Source organism: Accipiter gentilis, chromosome 25 (assembly GCF_929443795.1).
Source record: "Accipiter gentilis chromosome 25, bAccGen1.1, whole genome shotgun sequence".
NCBI classification, from domain to species: Eukaryota; Metazoa; Chordata; class Aves; order Accipitriformes; family Accipitridae; genus Astur; species Astur gentilis.
In genome coordinates, this window is record NC_064904.1 from 3,404,924 (window position 1) to 3,419,240 (window position 14,317).

The following is a 14,317-nucleotide window of genomic DNA, read 5'->3' on the forward strand; positions in this document are numbered from 1 at the left end:
GTGTTAATTAGAGCATACAAGACTTGTCTTAGTCCAATTGGTCAAGATAAGCCCCTGAATTGAGGTTGTTTGTGCCAAGTTCCCTTTATCGTGGAATGTGCACCTGTGTTTTCCTAATTGGGATCTTTCTTCTTCTATCTTCTTATTTATTCTGTTCAAGGCCTTCTAGAGGCACCTGGAACAATCTTGTGACCATGAGCTATTTTCAGGTCCAATAACTAACTTCCATATAACTGAACCCTACAGGATCCCATTTGTTCAAGCATGTGCATGGATTAATACACTCATAGGCAAGTCTCAGCATGCTGTAGTAGCTGTGTAGAAGATGGGTGGGCCACACAAAATACCACACTGACATTCTTCTGTCTGCCTGCCACAGACTGGGTAGACGTAGTCAATCCACCTCAGCCTAAGCAGGAATAGCTTCACTGGATTTAATGGAGTTGTATCATTTATATATGTCTAATCTGAGTCCTTAATTTCTGATATTGAATGAAATATTAAAAATATGTTTTCATCCTGTTTCTCATTAATTACTATGAGTAAGCATTTCCATGTGGCACAATAGGTAAATCTGTTAGAAAATAAAGCATTTCTTATGGTCTAGAAAACTGAGTTATGATATTTACATAGTTTTTTTTCCCTTTAAAAGTCCAATTACTCAGTTAGTTACTGCAGTCTGCAATCTTTAATACCTAATAGCTCAAGTAAAGTAATGAGAAAAGACCAGCCCTCAGCAGTCAGCCCTAATAAAGGACATTTTTTCACATACAAGCCTCCTGTCTGCAAACTTTCATGGGAATAGTAGATAAACAGAAAATGGGACAGTGTAAGAATAAATATAAGCAGATCTTGAGTCACCCCAGCTACTAGGTTTTACATTACAGCCGAGAATAAAATCTTATACAATTTATAGAGGTTTCTTCCTTGCCACATTTAAAAATACTCTTGTATCATGGGGATAGATGCATTAGAAGACTCTGTATAGAATCATAGAATCATTTAGGTTGGAAAAGACCTTTAAGATCATCGAGTCCAACCGTCAACCCAACACCACCATGCCCACTAAACCATGTCCTGAAGTGCCACGTGTACGTGCTTTTTTGAACACCTCCAGGGATGGTGACTCAACCACTTCCCTGGGCAGCCTGTTCCAATGCCTGACAACCCTTTCAGTAAAGAATTTTTTTCCTAATATCCAACCTAAACCTCCCCTGGTGCAACTCAAGGCCATTTCCTCTCATCCTATCACTAGTAACTTGATAGAAGTTACTCACTACCACCTCACTACAATCTCCTTTCAGGAGGTATAGATCTGAAGAGAAAGAATAGTTGTACAGAGCATGTCTGCACAGCAGCTTCCTGAAGAGTTTTGGCAGTAGTTATTCATACTGCAGGGGAGACTTTTTCTTCTAAGCTGATAAATATTACAGTGGTTTAACACTGTGTTCATAGAAACCTTATGTCATGACACCAAGCTGAGAGGTAGGGTTGATCTGCTCGAGGGTAGGAAGGCTCTACAGCAGGATCTGGACAGGCTGGATCAATGGGCCGAGGCCAATTGTATGACGTTCAAGGCCAAGTGCCGGGTCCTGCACTTGGCTCACAACAGCCCCACGCAGCACTACAGACTTGGGGAAGGGTGGCTGGAAAGCTGCCCGGTGGAAAAAGACCTGGGGGTGTTGGTTGACAGCCGGCTGAATGTGAGCCAGAAGTGTGCCCAGGTGGGCAAGGCGGCTGACGGCATCCTGGCCTGTATCAGAAACAGTGTGGCCAGCAAGAGCAGGGAAGTGATCGTCCCCTGTATTCGGCACTGGTGAGGCCGCACCTCGAGTCCTGTGTTCAGTTTTGGGCTCCTCACTACAGGAAAGACATTGAGGTGCTGGAGCGTGTCCAGAGAAGGGCGACCAAGCTGGTGAGGGGCCTGGAGCACAAGTCTTATGAGGAGCAGCTGAGGGAGCTGGGGCTGTTTAGTCTTGAGAAGAGGAGGCTGAGGGGAGACCTTATCGCTCATTACAACTACCTGAAAGGGGAGTGTAGTGAGGGGGGTGCTGGTCTCTTCTGTCAGGTGGCTGGAGATAGGACAAGAGGAAATGGCCTCAAGTTGCAGCAGGGGAGTTTTAGATTGGATATTAGGAAAAAACTCTTTACTGAAAGGGTTGTCAGGTATTGGAATAGGCTGCCCAAGGAAGTGGTTGAGTCACCATCCCTGGAGGTGTTCAAAAAGCACATAGACAAGGCACTTGAGGGCATGGTTGATGGTTGGACTCAATGATCTTAAAGGTCTTTTCCAACCTAAATGATTCTATGATTCTATGATTATATATTCCTACAGTTCCTCTCATTTTCCTTATGACATTCCCTCTTACTTTAAGTTAGCTTCCTTATTGCATTCCAAATTACAGGGTATTAAATACTGCAGTTTTTAAGACATGGACCATCTCCTCTGAATTGTTTCTGCATCATCTTTCCCACTGGAGCCCTAGCTTTACAAAAATCTCTGACTACTGCTGCCATACAGACAATAACAAAACAACTAAATGCATTGCCATGAAGAAAGGGAAAGAGTTTCCAGCCCTGCCAGAACACATAACTTTCTATCATTTAGAAAGTTGGAATGATATTTCAAGACTGTACATGATTTTAAATAACTCAAAGAACGATATGACCCAAAGAACACACAGCAAACATGAGGCAGGAAAGAACCTATCATTCCTCCTGGAAAAGTATGCTTTTAAAAAAACCCACAACTGTTTCAGCAGTTAAGTCTTTTCTGTTTTCCCCTCGCACCAGCTGCATAAGAGCTAATCCAATTGTTTGACACAGGAATTTCCTAAGTAGGTAGCAAAAAAACCTGCTCAGGAAGCCTGTTTAAATGCTTTTAGAAAGCACTGCCTCCTCTGATCTTTCAGGGAAACGTTTTTCTTTCCAGAGAGTTGTAGAGGAAGGGATTGCAAGGTTAATGGTCTGAACTCACCGGCTGGGGATTGCTGCAAGTCAGTGGCAGCCTGCTGCGAGCAGCAGCAAGGGCTTGGAATGCTGACACCCCAAGCCACAGGTGGGCGACAAATCCACACTAGGAAAGGGTACTGATGCCAAATAAAAACTCAAGTAAATCCAGGAGATTTATTTCCATCATAAAGTACACAGTGTGATGAATTTAGGGCTCTTCTAGAACACTCTGTGAATATGGTGTGCAGATCTGGTTGTTGAGATGTTTTCTGCCTGCATATGTAGGCTTACTTTGATAGACAGCTGTCAGGAAAAGCTAGCATGAAAGAAAATCAATGGCTTGAAATAAGCAAAGATTCTCCAAAACACTGCAGATTTCAATTTTCTAGTGTACACACAAACTATTTTTTCCAAGAAAGCCAAATCCCACAAATGCAGAGTTCTGACATTATGAACAGATCTCGGTCCCAAGAGAGCAGGTAACTGTAACTGAGGTCCTGCCAGACATCCAGTCTTTTTCAGAGGAAACTTGTCCTGTCCCTGGGCTAAGTGTGCAAAAGAAAGTGAGCATCATATGGGCTATTTCTTTTTTTAAAAAAATCTTTTTCTCTAACAATTTTGTTTCTTTCACAAAAATAAACACTACCCTGGGCTTAAAAATGCTGTTTTGTTGCTGAATACTATTAACTGTACATTTTCACAGCAGTTAGGTGTCTACAGTGGCTGATACTCAGGGCAGAGGTAGTAGACAAGAAGGCGATAGTTCTTTAAGTCCATGTCAGGGTAGGGACAGATGCTCATCTACACTTAAAAATGTGACTCTCTCAATATATTCCTGCTGCTTTCATTCCGTTCCAGTGTAGGTGTGTTTTAAAACCATGTTCTGTTGTAATGCATTCCAAGGAAAAGAGGAAAATGCCCAGCTGAAAAGACAGCCAACAACATTCAGTGCTGTGTTTCCTCTTTTCAAATTGGGAAAGGACAAATCTTACAGGTTTTGTCATATTATTGTTTCTTCAACAATGGTAGGCTCTCTGCAGCAATCTGTGCTATTTACTTCTGCACTTGTTCGGATGGATCAAAGTCCAGGACTGATACAATTTGTGCGAAGGCTTATTTTTATTTATTACATGTTACAGGACTTAATGTGTTAGCACATTGCTATACATCTGGGTTACTTTTTAATTACACTTAAAATATATATAGTCTCACAGACCAAAGGGAGCCAAAGGCCAAAGGACCATAAGTCATACAAATTAGAAATACATAAAGCTTTGGTATGTCTTGCCATTAGACGTCAAAAATTTCAGAGCCAGGACATCTCTAGGATGTGGCTGCTGATTGAGAGGGAAGTAGTGGAAATCACTACATTCCCTCAGCGTTGCCTAGAAACCAGGGGAATAGTTGTGATATGTTTCTAAAAATGCTTACATTTGGGTGTTTTAATTATCTATATGGTGGGAAAAAAGTATAGGAACAATAGGGAGGAGACTATGAGAAATCCACCATTTGGGTTGGACAGAACAGCCTACTTACTGCATGTTGGGTATTGCACACTGAGAATTGGGCAACATGAAATTCAGAATTCAGATAATGAAACAAAAAGGGGTTTTAAAAAAGTATAAAAATATTACTATGAGCAGCTCATTTTTTCAAAAAAAAAAAAAAGAAAACAGAGAGAAGTGTTTTCTGTAGCATGATCTCTGCGGCCAATAGAGAGTATTACAGCTAACAGGATACCACGCAGAGGTGAGCATCTCATACACTTATATTCTCTCTAGTATCTGCAGGTATCTGAAATGGAAACTGGTTTAAGACTTTCTCTACCTCTACAATCTACAGATTAACTATTTGGATTATATCAAAGTCTAAACCAGAGACCCTGAAACACAAGAACTATGGTAATTAATTTCCTGAAGCCCTTTCCCCAAATCTCTGATTTCATACGCAATCAAAAATCTGCTTCAGAGAAAACCAAACCAAACCAAAACAAAACAAAAAGAATTGTTGGATTTGGGGCTTTGTAGATTTGTAGGTTTTGCATGAAGGAGTGAGGAGAACAGATACTCTCCATGACATTGCCCTCACATCCAAGAGACATAAGAGAAAATGACAAAATGCTATCAAATTACTTTGACAAAAAGGTAAGGTGTTTGTGGCATCATGGCTGACGGTAGTTGAAAGGCCACGGGAATAGGTGCTTTATGAAAAAAAGCAGTCAGAAAGACAGAGGACCACCAGAGGATGGAGGACCAATGGGTTTCCAAGGCATATGTTCCCTCTCCTGACCTCTCCCAGACAAATTTAACACCAACTACATTTATAGATGATTTTACAGAAAACAGTGTTAGACTGCCAAAATGATCGCTGCAACGTGAAGCACAAGAATATAGGCCATATCCAAAGAGTACTTCATAGAGCTAATGGGAACATCTAAAGTTATAAGGGAAATCACAGGCTGACCACCAACAGCTAGGGGTTAGCAAGACATTTCTGCTAACATTCAATAGTCGACAACTGAAAAGTTTTCTGAAGTATTTGTTAAGAGTCTACACAAAGTATGGGGGTAGATAAACTGCAGGTTTCATCCAGCATGAATGTTTGTGTGACTTACTGGGAGCTTTGAATGAGGCAGAAACAAGGAAGAAAATTTGTTTTAGAATACCATCCCCTTGATTTTGCTATGATTTTGAGCTACATTCAAACTATTTTTCCTAGCATGTAAGGAAGGGTAGCAAATCACATAAGAAACTGTATTTAGCCTATAATTAGTAGAAATTGCTAGATGGTGAAGGGGAATGTCCCTCCAGCTGGGACAACACGTAGACTTTTTTGAGGTGTCTGACTATGGAGGAGACCGCAGTACCCCTGGCTGATCAGTGAGAAGCAGATTCACATAAACGGCACACGCAAAGGGTTTTCTTGCAAAAAGCCTTGGAGATTTCACGTTAAGGAAAATAGCAGCCTGCCTGACAAAAACTAAATATGAGCCTATGGCTTCTTCAAAAAGTTAAAATCTAACACATCAGCATGAATACATTCATCAGCGATGGGATCGAATGCTGCTTTTCAAAAGTTTACTTCTGTGGTTCATTTCTAAGGTGCTGTTTATTTTGGAAGATACTGAGAATTAATTTCTTCAGTGTAACGCGCTGGGAATGCTCTAGGCTCTCGATTTGTCATTTGCTCCTCTGGAACATGAGCAATTTGCCTTAAATCACTCCCTGGCATCCATTATTCGTCGACTTCCTGTCAAGTTACACGAAAAAGGCTTAAATAATTAGGGCACCTTTCACCGACGGGGCACGACTTTCGCTTGGCTGCAATGCCCCGCTTGAAGGGACGCCTTGGCCGGGGCCGGGGCCGGGGCCGGGGCCGGGGCCGGGGCCGAGCCCGAGGGGTGAGGGGGCAGCCGCAGCGCCCTGCGCCTCCTCCACCTCGCCAACCCGCGGCGGGGGCTGGGGGAGCGGGCACCCCCCCTCCCCACGGCGAGGGCCGCAGGCCGCGGGCTGGGGCCGCGGGGCGCAGGCCTCCCCGCCCGGCGCCGCGCTCCCGTGGCCATGGCAACGCCGGAGGCGGCCCAGCCAGGCCGCGGCCCAGCGCCGCGCCGCGCCCCGCCCCGCTCGCCCGCCCGCAGCTGGGGACGAACCGCCGTCGCCGCCGAGCGGAGCGCCGGCCTCCGCCGCCCCTCTGGGTCCGGCCGGCACCATGGGACTGAGGATGGAGAGCGGCAGCAGGCGGAGCCAAGGTGCGGCAGGAGCTCGGTGGCGGCTCCGCGGCCGAGCTGGAGGGTGCGGGAGGCGTGCGGGGCGGCGGCTGCCTGCCGACCGGCGGCTGCCTGCCGATCGGCGGGGCGCGCTGCCGATCGGCCTCCCCCGTCCCTGCCGGGCGTGTGGCGGCGGGCACGGCGGCGCCGCTGCTGGGCGGGGGAGGGCCGGGCACGGAGGCGGGCACGGAACCTGCCCGGGGCCGCTCGAGGCGCCGTGGCTCTCGCAGCCGGCCCTGAGGGGGGCTCGGGGCTTGGGGCTTGCCCCTGTCACGCACGGCTGCCCTTAGCTATGCCGTCCGGTTCGTCACGCGTGGGGAGCTGGGCCCGGGGCCGGGCTGTGAGGCAGCGCTGCTGGGCCACCCGTGCGGCGGTGGAAATAGCCAAGCGCAGGCGCCTGCCCTCACTGAGCGCGGCTTGACCGCTGGGGCTGTGAAAGGTTACACATAAAACCCCTGAAAGGTTATAATCCTCCTAGAAACGTGGCCTTAAATTGTCTAGCTTACAGCCATCATCGCAAGCGTGCATATGTATTTTAACGGCATTTGGTGCTGCTGTGGTGAATGTTTCAGGCTGCCGGTGTCAGCCGCTTCGTTTTTGAGGCCTAAATGCCTGTGCTGTTCGGAGTCAGCTTTGTTCTTCTCCAAAACTGGTATTCGTGGATTATACTGGATTTTACCCAATGCGTAGAACATCACTTACGTGGGATTTGGATGTAGATCCAAGGTTTTTGGTTTGTTGGGGCTTCAATGCAAGTGTAGTAGAAAAATAGAAGACTCAAAAGCTTTGAAGCTCTTATAAAGTGATTCCTTACCCAGATTTAACCCGCCGTGGGCTGCTCTTATGCTCTGTTCCTATGAATAATCTTAGAGGCGTTTGTCATTCATGATAAAAACAGGCATAAACATGCAAAAATATTTGCATGAGCCAGCTCTGGCTCCTGGAAAATACCTAAAATATTTTTAGACCTGAACTGGATGACATGCATAATGTAAAACAATGGTAGGAATTATTCAATGCTGTGCTGTAATGTCAAAATCATACGTAGCTTCATAAGGTCAGATCCTCTGAGGTAACGCTATGCTTTCATGTTGCATCTCAACGTCAGTTCCAGTCTTTGGAGATAGTGGCGGATGTCACTCCAGAAGATGTGTGATATCAAAGTAGAATTTGAACATGACTTCTAATACTATATGGGAATATGAAATTCAGAGCAAAAACTAGTGTCTTGGGCATCCAATTTTTATTCTCTCTTATGTAGTGTGAAGTCAATTTTATTACAAATTTATCCTTTTTCTGACTATTCTTATTTTTTTATTGTCAAAATATTTTTATAGACAAACAGAAGGCATGCTGATTGTATGTTGACCATAAAGTGAGAATAAATAGGATGGAAGATGTAAATTTCATTCCGGTTGCAGCAAGCTTTGCATGAATGACTCCTGTTTAAAAACCAATAGTTCAAAAGTAGGAAAGAATGAATGTGTGTCTGTTTACATGGGAAGCTATTGCTTGTCTGCATAGGAGGTTATCACAGAGTCAGTAGTACGTGAATAGACAGCCCCGTGTCTAGTTTCACAGACACACAGAAAGAATCTTTACAGACGACGGGGATTAGCACAGACAGATACTAATTCCTTACAGTGAGCTAACCTCAAATCTGTGTGCCTGAGCAAACTTGACAGAACAGCCATTGGATTGCTTGCAGACAGTTTATGAAAGAGGCAGAGCACATCATATTTGTGGTTTGTCTATAAGACAGTTGTATCCATGCACTGTCTATCAAGAATGTTAATACAGAAGAGGTGGGATACCCTATTTCATGTCCTAGTATATAGTCTGTGCAAAGTTTCTTGTTTAGACCTGGCCTCGTGATTGTAAAGAAAGAATCAAAATTTTATATTTTTTTGTATCAGGGTTTCTGTTTTGTCTAGTGAGAATACTGAGCAAAAAGAAAAATCTGTTTTTTCTGGTTTGGTTTATATATATATATATATATGTATATATATACTGGACTATATATGATTTGCCTGTAGGTCTTTTCAAAATTCAAATAAGGCTGAGATTTTTCCCTGGTAAAAATATTGAAGAATTAATCCTTTATGTTTTTGCTTAATTCCAGGTATGAAACTCCAGGTTATTTATTTATGAATTAGTAATTTCAGGAGTTGATTACTGCAGTCACAGATTTATAGTATGACCTCAAATACTCTGAATAATGTAATTCTAAACTAGCTTTGTTGATTAAATCTGGTCTCGTGCATTGGGCTGTTTAATTCCCACAGGCAGTGATTGGCACATATCTGAACAGCAATGAAATAATATGCTTATTGTTAATCAGTGACATGTATTTGTGTCATTGTTGCATTACAATGATGGGGAAGTCATCATCATTGCTGCATGGAGGCTGCTGTTAGGTTTAGGCAGTTTGCACAGGCTTCAAAGATTCTAAAATAAAATGAAAACAGTTGCTGTGTTTAGGGAGAACACCACCCTATTTAGATTTTTCCTACATTGCAGGAAATCCTTGCACTAATCTGACTGGAGCTGGAAGGGTGTTAACACACATCAGTGACTTGTGAGCTTCTTTCTTTTTCCTCTGTATTCCCTCATTTGCCACTTTGGTAATACCAGTTTGATTTTTCAGAAGCTGAAGTTGCCTTTGACCAGCAGGGATGATGAAAAAGAATCTGTGTCTTCAAGGAAAGAAGGGTGTTTAGAATTTATATTTGAAACACAATGGTACATTTTAACTGAAATTGGGAAATGTTAATCACCATCCTTAACTTTTTACCAAATTAAAACCTTGTCTCAGCAAATCACTTGAACCTATCCTTAATTTGACCATTAGTCAAATAGTCTATTAAGTGAGTTTTAGTCACTTAATGTGACTAATCCCATCTCCATTCAGCAAATAATTTAAATTTTTAATAGGACTTAAGTACCTGATTGGTCCCATTTCATTGAAGATTTCTTGCATGCTTCAAGTGAAATATGTGCTAAAGTAAACAGGATTCAGATCATTAACCCTACTAGCTATTTTGCTCCAGATTATACCCTGCAACTTTCTCTGAAGCACAGCAGATCAAGGTTTCTCTGCTCTCCATTCTGGGTGAGGCCAGCTGCGCATTAGAGTTTTGTTAATGTATTTTCAGCTACAAATGTGAGAGGGTGGAAGTTACTAACACTAATGGGCAGGGGGAGGCTTCCTTGTAAGCACAGATTATACTAACAAAAGAGATTTTTTTTCAATGCGTAGAGAAGAATCTAAATATAGTGTGTCTATACATTTAGACATATACATATATTTTATCTGCTGGTCAGTTTGACACTAGATATTGAAACACCTTCAAAATGCAGGTTCATGGGATGACATAATGTTGAGTTTCTTATAGCAGTAGAAGCCACACATGCATTTGTCTTGTAGGACATGCTCATGAACTAGTGTTCTAGCACCCTTGAATAACAGCACCATTCCCACAGGAGAATTGTTACAGCACATGGTAGCAAATGCTCCTGGATTACTCTGTGCCGTCTTGCACAGGGACAACTATCCAGTGAATTCAGGTTAGTAACCTTTTTAGCCAGAATTTTCTAAACCGTGGTATTGATAGTTGTACACATATCACTTAAAAGTAGCATACGGACACTTCTGGAACACCATCCCTTCTGGTGCCGCTGCTAACTCTATAGAGGTGCTGCCCAAGAAAATGGTGATGGGACTGACTTAAGTTCATTTGCTTCTGCCTGCAATTTGTATTACAAAATGTGCTGCTGACAGATAGAGCAATTTGTTTCTGCTTTTGTAGTATGAAGAGAGCAATAACCTGCTTCCAAAATTTCCCTTACTGGTCATGTGAAGCCGGTAGCTAGAAAAATTGTAACAAACGTTTTTCGAGAATTACTTCATCAAATATGACTCAATTAGCATATTTTAAGGGTACTGTATACAACTATTTAATTAGATTTCTTAAATTTATCAAAGGAGTTTTGGGATCTTGAAACTGAAACACAAGTTTGGTTGAATGGTTTGCATTTATGCAGAATACTATTAGATTATTAGTTGTAAAGATCTGAGAAACCTAACACTTCGGTGTTGGGAGTAGATGTAAAGAAAAGCTTTTGTGTAATCCAGCATAGTGAGTGTATAAATAGCGCCCATCTAATTAATGGCTTAGAAGATTATGTATGGTGCATGAGTCATGGAGTGATAAATTGTGTAACTTTCATCATATTTTGCCTCTGACACAACAGATCCCATGCAAAATTCAAGTGGAACATTTAGGACTTTATTTCAAAATTGGGATATTGTAGCTTCTTGGGGCTTTAGTCATAAAGTTTTGCTTCAGAAAATGTAGAAAATAGCGACTATATTTTGTCCTCTGGTGGATTCTGCCATTTCTTAATCATCTTAAATGTGATTCTGTTAAAGCCAGTTTCACATCTAAGGCTTTGTACTCTCAGAATTGATGGGAGTTTTGTCATCACTGAAACCAGAAATGGGTTCAAGAGGCTTCTGTTTCCCTTGCATGAGCAGGAAAAAAATAGAGGTGTGATTATGAAGTGCTCAGTTTTGCCCCACTGTAACTTTCAAATAAAATGGAACACTATCAGTGCATTCAGTAACCAGCTAAATCTAAAGTAATGTTTGAAGTTCTCTTGTGATTGCATAGATGCTGCAGAAAAGCAGTGGAGGCTTGCCATGCTTTAACCTCTTCTAAAGAAGTAGCCTGTGGGTGGGTCACTGCTCTCTGCCAGCTTTGTCCTCTTTCCAGTTCTGCATCTGCCAGCCAACTTCACCCAGCTATGAGTAAGAAGTATGAGTCTTAGTGGTAGAAATGACTGTGGCTGGGTGGGAGAAACCCCCCAGATTTAACATACTTTTTTTAGAGAAACTCATTCTGTTCTTTGTCCATTCTCACATATGCATCTAGAGGATAAGCAGCTAGTCAGCCAAGGATAAGCAACCAGAGAAGCTTAAACTAGATGACCAATTATAACACCTGTAGCACCTCATCAGCCACAGCTGAGCAAGTAGGAGATATTAGACGGAGGGGGAGGACTGCAGGTAAGGAAGAGGCAGCAAATTGGGGAAATTGAAAGTTTAGGGAGTATGGTAGGAAGATGTAAGCTACATCAGTAGGAGAACAAGCCTTATTAGTAGTACTACTAATAGAGCATCCTATTATTCTTTTTTAATAATGAAAGTATATTATCATGCAGATATAAAAGAAAGATGGTAATTACTTCTTATTGAAATAAATTAAGTTTAAATCCAGCGTGGATTTTCGTAACCAGGTTAATCTCTTAACTTACTTTGAGATAGCAGTGTTTACTCTGTATATTTCTGTGTTGTATTCGTATCTACAGTTATTTCTGTAGCATAAAGAATTAATGGATATTTTGATTTAAAAATTCTCATAGTATTAAAAAGGGAGAAACCTATATTTCAGGTCCTAATTTCATGCCTCTAAATATGACCTTTTCAGAAGTGTTAGATTAGATGCTTGAAGGAATGTCCATCATTACTCCTAAATCATTTAGGATTTCACAGAGATTATTTAAGCCACTTCTGTTCCCTTCTCAGCATGTATACAGCATTAGTGCTGTAGTGTACTGTTAGTGTGTACAGAGTTAGAAGAATGAATTCATAGCAGGAAGCCCACTGAAAAAAAATCACTAAACTAGTCAGTGGAGCAAGGGTGGTAGTGATAGAGCATCCTTGACTTCTATTAAATTCACAGCACAAAACCCTTTCTGCATCTAGTTGCCTGAATTACCCACTTAGACAAAGGTGTCTCGCTAACTATTTTTGGTTTAGAGCACTGAAGGATTAGGGAAGAAGAGAAGAAGAAAAGGAGCTGGCAGTGGAAGGTGGAAGAGGTAACAGCACCAAACCTTCATAAATGAATGCAGTGGATAGAGCATTTGCAAAGCATTTGTCAACTTGGATTGTGTGTCCTTATCAGCCTCAGGGGGATCAAATCCTCGCATCTCTTGCAAATGTTGCAATTCTAGTCCATTATAGGCAGAGGTGCTTCCTACGTTTCCAGCTGAGAGGTGGCCACTGTGCAGCTGAGAATGCAAGAGTCCTGGAGCCACCAAAAAACTGCACAAAAGGGGTGGTGCCTTGGCTGAGTGATGGGCATGCTCCGCTGGGACAGCTGGGGAGACCTGAGGTCTACATCCACCTGGAGCTGAGGGTTGTTTTAACCCAGGCTAAGGTCTGGGAGCTGCTCTTAGGAAAATACAGTGTTCATGCATCTCTACACAGCGAAGTGGAGGTTTTCAGCCTTGTAGTGCTAGATTTAGAAGCCTATATCCAATATTCCACCTAAGGTCTCTGTATTTTTAATGGGTTATCCTCTAAATAGCAAGTCTTGGTAGGTAAGGGTAACCTGAATGATTTTTTTTTTTCTCCCAGTATTTTTGATTTGCAATGTCTAAAGTGCAGGTTTGTTGTAAACATAGCAAGTCTAATGCTTGTGTTTAAAATCCTTCCTATAAGGACATTGTAATGAAAGACTGGGCTTCTTTCCAGTACATACTCACATTCCAAATCTGGAATGGCTTTGTAGAAAAATAATTTCCATAAATTCTGCATATCCACTGACAACTAGGAAACACCAATTTCCATAATTTTTAAGACTGTAAAATTAGAAATAAAGATAGGATGCCTTTTAAATGAAATGAAAAGATAATTTAAACGAAATATCTTAAAAATCTCTTTGCAATAATATAGTTGTTACTTACCTTGGATACCAGCTGGAAGGAATTACAGAGAAAGGGGTTTTCTGGTTTTTTTTCTCTGTTGTATAGTGTCACACACTTGCGAGGAAAGCCTACAACAAACAAATAAAAGCATTAATAAGGAGCTAAAAGATCTAATTAATTTTTAGAAATATTTGTTTGCTCTCTGTACTTTAGAGAACACACAGCGCGAGAATCCTGATTTTATATTCAGTGTGGACAGTCCACTTATACCTATGAGGAAGTGTATGTTTAGATCACATAGTTACGTGTATAGTTTATCAAAGATAGAAGTCCATTATATGTCTCAGTTTCTGAGGTTTAAATCTCAGAAAATAATTTCTTAAACAAAATGGAATTCTCTTGAACAGTTTCCAGTCCAGTTCTGGAAATATATTTACGTAGACCTTGAATTTGTGACTGGATGTTTTTTATTGTAAGAAGTAGAAAGTGTGCATTTTAGTCAGGAAACTTAATTATTGCAAAAGCTGCTATAGTACTGCAAGTACTGGGATCAGTTCTGCTAAGTCCAGTTCAGACAAGTGCTCCTATTCCCAAATATCTTATTATTTAAGAACCATCAAAATCAGTAGAAGATTTTTCTCTGAAAAAATTCTCTCTCGCATGCATGGGTTTTGAAAAAAAAGAGGCAAAGTAGCCAAAATGCATACTGCTTTCACTCTGCTTACAGTCCTAAACCAGTACAGCTTCCATCACTCCCATAGCTATCCAGGTGCTTTAGTTATTATGCTTTGTAGTTATTGTCCTTTGTCAGGTTCATATTTGGTTCCTATGTAATTTGCTGAAAATCCCCTTCCCCTTTAAAATTCTCTTCATATATCTAAGCCT

At 41.7% G+C, this 14,317-nt stretch overlaps 1 protein-coding gene across 4 annotated transcripts in view; it reads left to right on the forward strand.

Moving 5' to 3' along the window:
• The first annotated feature begins 6,592 nt into the window (after window positions 1-6,592).
• Window positions 6,593-14,317, forward strand: part of SPATA7 (spermatogenesis associated 7) — a 47,158-nt gene continuing 39,433 nt past the window's right edge. Inside the window, exon 1 of one of the 4 annotated variants that reach the window (XM_049828688.1) lies at window positions 6,593-6,700. In XM_049828688.1, coding sequence (XP_049684645.1) covers window positions 6,661-6,700 — 40 coding nt within the window. In that variant the 5' untranslated portion in view covers window positions 6,593-6,660. Of the gene's footprint in view, window positions 6,701-11,620; window positions 11,787-12,537; window positions 12,602-14,317 lie in introns of those variants that run through there. The other 3 variants (XM_049828686.1, XM_049828685.1, XM_049828689.1) reach the window with 3 other exon arrangements.